This window comes from Etheostoma cragini, unplaced genomic scaffold (assembly GCF_013103735.1).
Source record: "Etheostoma cragini isolate CJK2018 unplaced genomic scaffold, CSU_Ecrag_1.0 ScbMSFa_1785, whole genome shotgun sequence".
Classification (NCBI taxonomy): domain Eukaryota; kingdom Metazoa; phylum Chordata; class Actinopteri; order Perciformes; family Percidae; genus Etheostoma; species Etheostoma cragini.
Window position 1 is genome coordinate 1 of NW_023265875.1, and position 7,219 is coordinate 7,219.

The 7,219-nt window shown below is 44.5% G+C and overlaps 1 protein-coding gene and 1 long non-coding RNA gene across 2 annotated transcripts; both read left to right on the forward strand.

Annotated features, from left to right (window-relative positions):
• Positions 1–24: 24 nt before the first annotated feature.
• LOC117940140 lies at positions 25–1,437 on the forward strand. The gene is made up of 3 exons (XR_004655712.1): positions 25–129; positions 274–338; positions 1,205–1,437. It is a non-coding gene; the product is annotated as an uncharacterized LOC117940140 (long non-coding RNA).
• Positions 1,438–5,316: 3,879 nt separating this feature from the next.
• On the forward strand, positions 5,317–7,115 carry ncbp3 (nuclear cap binding subunit 3; the record flags this gene model as incomplete). The annotated part of the gene is made up of 2 exons (XM_034865516.1): positions 5,317–5,580; positions 6,981–7,115. Coding segments are annotated over exons 1-2 (312 nt in total), but the record flags the coding sequence as incomplete, so codon positions are not given.
• Positions 7,116–7,219: the final 104 nt, after the last annotated feature.

Consider the following 7,219-nt stretch of genomic DNA (forward strand, 5'->3'; position numbering starts at 1 on the left):
TCCGCCCCCACCCGCCCCCCCTCTCTTCCCCCTCCCCCCCGTAGCTCGCCCATGCTGTGCCGGTAGAGGGTCCAGGTCCAGGTCCAGGTCCAGGTCCAGGTCCAGTCATCATGTGTCGCAGCCCCACAGGTGCAGCTCCACCTCCTCCTCTTCATTTCATCTCACTTTTAACTTATACTGTGTAATATAATTTATTCTAATTTATTCTAATTTATTCTAATTTATTCTAACTTATCTCTTCTATCTCTTCCTCTAACGTTACGTCTGTTTCAGAGATGAGAAATAAAAACTCTCCCAGATCCAACCTCAAGTTTCGGTTTGACAAGTTGAGTCACTCTGTAAGTACACACTCTACATACTCTACATACTATATATATATATACTGTACGTATCTCACAGCCAGATAACGCTCAGTCACAGCTAGTATATGTACATGAATATTATAATAATAATAATAATTAATACTACCTTTCTGTCATATCTGCTGAAACTGAGCCTTGTTCCAGTGGAACTACACGAAGCAGGTCGGCTCCTCTGGCGCCACCTGCAGCCTGTAGAGGGATCTGCAGAACTCAACCAATCAGGGCCAGGCGGGGGGGGGGGGAATGCACCAATCAGGGCCAGGCGGGGGGGGGGGGGGGGGGGGGGGGTCTACCGCCACATCCCTCTGATTCAAAATCAATAAAAACTTTATGTAAAACGTCATCATGTTGATTGTAAACCAATCAGCTGTTAAATCAGCTGAGAGGACCGCGTTTCCCAGCATGCTCTGGGTCTGCCTGGGTCTCGAACCTGCGGCCGTCTCGATCTCCTGAGGTCATCGTTACCGTGAGCATGACGTCAGAGCGAGTCGGACGCAGGATGACTTCTCCCGGAGTTCTTTGTCGATTTGTTCTGCGTTTTTTGGGACGTTTTTAGTTGTTTTTTGAAGTTTTTGAAGCTTTTTTCGATATTTGTCGTCCCTTTTTGACGCTTTCTCACTTTTCCCAACGATCTTTCTCACTTTTTACAATGACTTTGTCGATTATTTCTACGTTTTTTGGGACCATTTTGTTTTGTTTTTCCTACGTGTCATTTTTTTCAGTATTCTTAAATCTTTTTCTTTTCTTAAAATGCTATAAAATTAAATAAAACTCCCAAATTCAATGAGAACAGACTTGAAGTAAAGAATCTTTTTTAATCTTGTTTCGCTTTATTTCTGCAGAATAACAACAAGGAGGTTTAGCCAATCACCAGCCTCCATCCAGGAAGAGGCGGGGCTTACTGTGAAGATGCTGATGGACTGTTAACAGCTGCTGCACGCTCACACACACACGCACAAACACACACACACACACACACACACACGCTCACACACACACGCACAAACACACACACACACACACGCACAAACACAAACACACACACACACACGCACAAACACACACACACACACACACACGCTCACACACACAAGCACACACAGTAGTGTCTGGCTATCTTTATGGGGACCAGTTCAGGTCCCCATAAGTATACTGTATTCACAGTTTTTGGTCCCCACAAATGTAGCTAAACCTGGCCCACACACACACACACACACACACACACACACACACACACACACACACACACACACACACACACACACATTCTCACTGCCAGCTCTCCTTTGTTCCTGACACAAAATCTCCCCTTTAGCGTCGGGACTGTCGCTACCAGATGTGAGTCGAGACCAGATGTTACAGAGGTCTCTCGTTAGCATCTTGTTGCAAAGGAAAAAATAATTTACATGCAAGAAAATAAATGATCTGAGAGAAAAAGTTTTCATATACAAATAGCAAAAAAAATCTCTTTCAAAATAGTTTTAAAACTCTCAAATATAATTTTTTTTTTTTGATATTTCTGCTGCTGGAGCTCAGCGCCAGGGTCTCGGTGGGACTGTTAAACATGTTGAGATCATTAAAACGTATTAATTTATTATTTATTATTTAGTAGTGTGCTGGCTGCTAGTTATCTCTCTATGGCGGTGACAATGGTGTTATGATTCACATGGACTCCCAAGACAAGACGTGCTCACCCAACTAGCCAATAGAAACGTGGCCCCGCCCCCCCAACGAGCCAATAGGAACATGGCCCCGCCCCGACTGGCCTAACTAGCCAATAGGAACGTGGCCCCGTCCGTGAGACTATTTTCCCATCGAGAAAAACATCCTGATACAAGAGCAAAGACTTATATTATTATTATTATTATTATTATTATTATTATTATTATTATATTTTATCAGGTTTTGAGAGTTTAAAAAAAATATTTTGAGAGGAAGTGATAAAAAAAAACGAATCTGCACTCGACTCACATCAGGTAGAGACAAGGACTACAGGGGCCACAGGGACCACAGGGGCCACAGAGACCACAGGGACCACAGGGATCACAGGGGCCACAGGGACCACAGGGGCCACAGAGACCACAGCGACCACAGGGATCACAGGGGCCACAGAGACCACAGGGACCACAGGGATCACAGGGGCCACAGGGGCCACAGAGACCACAGGGACCACAGGGATCACAGGGACCACAGGGGCAACAGGGATCACAGGGACCACAGGGGCCACAGGGACCACAGGGACCACATGGGAAAGAGGGACCACAGGGGCCACAGCGGCCACAGAGACAACAGAGATCACAGGGACCACAGGGACGACAGGGATCACAGAGACCACAGGGGCCACAGGGACCACAGGGGCCACAGGGACGACAGGGATCACAGAGACCACAGGGGCCACAGGGACCACAGGGGCCACAGAGATCACAGGGGCCACAGGGACCACAGGGGCCACATGTGTAGTCTTTTAGGTACACAACGGTACTTTAAGTAGGGATGCACCAGGATGGGATTCGGCTGAAGATTTGAGCCTTTTTTCTGGGGTCTCTGATGAGGTCTGGTCTCTGATGAGGTCTGGTCTCTGATGAGGTCTGGTTTCTGATGAGGTCTGGTCTCTGATGAGGTCCGGTCTCTGATGAGGTCCGGTCTCTGATGAGGTCTGGTCTCTGATAAGGTCTGGTTTCTGTGTGAGTAACAGAGCCTTCTGACGTGCTGAGAGTAGAACTAGAGACTGGTGTGAGAAGAAAATACCACACACTAAGTTACATATCACCAGGACACGTCAGGACACACACGTCTTCAGGACACACACGTCTGGGGGACACACACGTCAGGACACACACGTCTTCAGGACACACACGTCTGGGGGACACACACGTCTTCAGGACACAGACGTCTGGGGGACACACACGTCTTCAGGACACACACGTCTGGGGGACACACACGTCAGGACACACACGTCTGGGGGACACACACGTCTTCAGGACACAGAGTCCTTCAACACTTTCTGCATGGATCGGACTAAATGTTGTCAATGTCCTGTCTTAATATGAGGACCAACCTGCAAAACTAACAATTTCCCTCTTTGGATGGATGTCCCTCTATGGATGTCCCTCTGTAGATGTCCCTCTGACTGGACTGTAGCTGTCTTCATTGCACTGAAAGCACCACCCTGTTCCTTGTCTTCTTGCTCTGATTTCAGGTGGACACTTTTTTTTTTTTTGCTAAATAAAAGCAACGTTTATTTTGAAAGGGCGATGATGAGAAGGAAGCTGTAAGATGAACTTTTATTTTGAAAGGGCGATGATGAGAGGGAAGCTGTAAGAGCAACTTTTATTTTGAAAGGGTGATGATGAGAGGGAAGATGTAAGAGGAACTTTTATTTTGAAAGGGCAATGATGAGAGGGAAGCTGTAAGAGCAACTTTTATTTTGAAAGGGTGATGATGCGAGGGAAGAAGTAAGAGAAACTTTTATTTTGAAAGGGCGATGATGAGAGGGAAGAAGTAAGATAAACTTTTATTTTGAAAGGGCGATGATGAGAGGGAAGAAGTAAGAGAAACTTTTATTTTGAAAGGGCGATGATGAGAGGGAAGAAGTAAGAGAAACTTTTATTTTGATAGGGCAATGCTGTAGCATTAAAAACAAAGATGTCAACGTTCTGTTATAAAGTCTCTGCAGAAACTGTGTTTCTTTTACTGTGTGTGTGTGTTTGTGTGTGTGTCTGTGTGTGTATGTGTCTCTGTGTGTGTGTGTGTCTGTGTGTGTGTGTGTCTGTGTGTGTGTGTGTCTGTGTGTGTGTGTGTCTGTGTGTGTGTTGGTGTCTGTGTGTGCGTGTGTGCGCGTGTGTGTGTGTCTGTGTGTGTGTGTTCTGAGTCAAAATGTGAAATTAAAGTTTTAAATCAACATTTTTATTGTGTTTTTCAACACTTTTCCAGATGTTTTTGTCACTTTTTCCACCTTTCTCGACTGTTTCTAACCCTTCTGGAGGTTTAGCGCAACATTTTTTTAACTTTTTAAACATTTTTGTCACTTTATTCAAAGTTCTCTTATCAATTATTGTTTCTTCAAACGCTATAAAATGGACTAAAACACACAAATTCAATTAAAAAGGTGAACTGATTATTTATTAACTTGTTCAGAGGCTTGTAGGGAACCATCCACGTTATTTAAAACAAAAATGTACCCAAAGACAACAGGAGGGATAATTAAATAACCGGAAATGTAATAATAATTAATGAAATTAAATCCACAAAACAATAACACAACGTCCGCCAGCAGGTGGCGCCGCGCAGCGTCCGCCCGCATCAAACCACCGAAGAAGAAGCAGGAGGGCAGTCAACCATTGCCGGGTTACGAAAACAACCGCAACCGCTGTCGATGCCCACTGTGCGGAATGCAGATTTGAGTCGCGCATGCTCAGATGTAAATGTTGTTTTCATTACGCGACATACCCGATGAGAGTCGAGTCAGACCGGCGCTGGCCGAGTGCGTACGTGACTCGCGCATGCTCAGATTTAAACGGTTTACGATAACTGTCACACTGAAGTTTGTGAAATCTATGAAATAATAAAGTTTTCTCGTTAGAAACAATAACAGAAGATGGAAAACATTTTAGAAACGGTGTAGCTAGCTATGGTAGTTTGGTTGCTAACGTTAGCTCAAAACACCATTCAACCGATCGCCTTTGTTGTGGGTTTAGCTACAAGCTAGCTAGCTTAGCTACAAGCTAGCAGTCATTTAAAAAAACGTTGTACCTGTCTATAGTCGTTTGGATGCTAACGTTAGCTCAAAACACCATTTAACTTACAGCCGATGTTGTGTCTGATGCTAACGTATAGCCAGCAGTGAACCAACTTAGGTCCATTTTTACTTTATTGACATTACAGAAGTCTCTCGTTAGCATCTAATATGCCACCAATCGCTGAGTGACGCATGCGCAGCTCAAATTTGCACTCTCTCCTCACATTGGGCAGTGACAGTGAACCATTGCCGGGTTACGAAAACCACCGTAACCGCAGCAGCCCTTGTTCGCAGCTAGCTAGCATGGCGGCAGTGCGTAGCTTACGGGTGTCGGTGAACTCGGACAGCGGCTCGGACCGCTCGGAATCGGACTCCGACTCGGACAGAGATGTCCGCGAGGCCGAACCGATGGAAGTGGAGGAGGGAGAGCTGGAGACGGAGGACATTTCCGTTAACCGTTCCCTTAAGGAGCTGCTACCGGTGAGTGTCCGGGCGAGGCCTCGCCAGACCGGGGACTAGCGTATTTTGTGGCCGTTGGGACCGCTCGAAGTGTCGGCGCGTGCTAACTTCGACTCCCGGCTCTCTGTGCCTTTCTCTCCGGGAACTAGTTGTTAGCACAGTGGCCGTTACGTTACGGGTTAACGGTTAACAACGGCTAACGGCTCTTTACTCGGTCTACTTTACGTTTAAACGTCCTTGTTTAGCAGCCGTTTACTTGGTATTTAAGTCACTTGTTGCTGCTAGCCTCTCCGTGTACCGTTACCGTGGATGGAGGAAGCGCAACACCAGACTCCATGCAGAAAACTGGAAGTTAAAGGTTGTAAAAGCCCAAAACAACGCAGGCTTTTAGAAATAATTAAAAACGTTTGACGATTCTGATAAAATCACAATCACTTATCAATTCGGCCTTTTTAAATCCCCAATTTTAGAGATTGATTTTTTTTATTTTTTTTTTAACTTTTAGAGGAAGTTCCTGTCTTATTATTACCAACAGACCGGATGCATAACACCAATAATGTGAATATACAGTCTATGGTTACAGCTTGTAGAAGTAGAGGATTTATTGCAGGTTTCCATAACCACTTGGTCAACTCTCCTGATATAAGACAGGATATGTGTAGTCTCTATTTAACCCAGTATAATTATAATAAAACGCCTGAGGTTTAAATAGGAGTTTGGCGCAACGTTAACACAACGTGGGAGTAAGTAGTGAGACAGCTTCAGGGTCTCTGGGGCTTAAACATATGAACTTAAGGTCTTAACCCTGGTGTTGTCCTCTCGGGTCAAAAACTGACATTTTCGTCCCTTTTTCAGACTTTTTTTCACCAGCACCACCGTACTAGTTTTACTACTTTTTGGAATTCATGGCGAATAACCCGCATTTATATAGAATAATACCTAATATTTGAGTTTAAAAAGCAGAAATGATCAATTATTGTGACTAATAGTTAAGATCAGAGGAATTAAAGTGATCAGTTGTATTATGTATAAAGAGCGTTTTAAGGTATCTAATCCATTTTTTTGTGGTAATTTGGTTAAAAAGAAACTCATATTTCAGATATAGACATTTTTAAAGGAAGACACCAGGAGGTTAAAGGCTGTTTGGGGCAATTTTTGAGATTTTTTGTTGTTGAGTTTTGTCGTCTTTTTGTCTATTTTTCCAGTATTTGTAGCATTTTTAGCCTTTTGTTGTTTTTTGGGGGGAATTTAAGGATTTTGTCGCCTTTGTTAAGGAAGTGTTTTTTTTAAACATTTGCCGCTTATTTGGTTAAACAGAAACCATATTTCAGATCTAGATATTTTTTAAAGGGGTCAGATTTGACCCAGGACAACAGGAGGGTTAAATGTCTCTCAGATTTTGTTGTGATTTTGTTTTTTAGGACACGAGCCGGCGATATGAGAACAAGGCCGGAGCCTTCATCACGGGGATAGACGTCAACTCAAAGGTACGCTGGCAAGAGGAGGAAGACTTCAAAGGTTCCTACTGGAGAGGGACGGGACTAACCTGGGGGGGGGTGTGTGTGTCTGTTTGTGTGTGTGTGTGTGTGTGTGTGTGTGTGTGTCTGTTTGTGTGTGTGTGTATGTCTGTGTGTATGTCTGTGTGTGTGTGTGTGTGCGC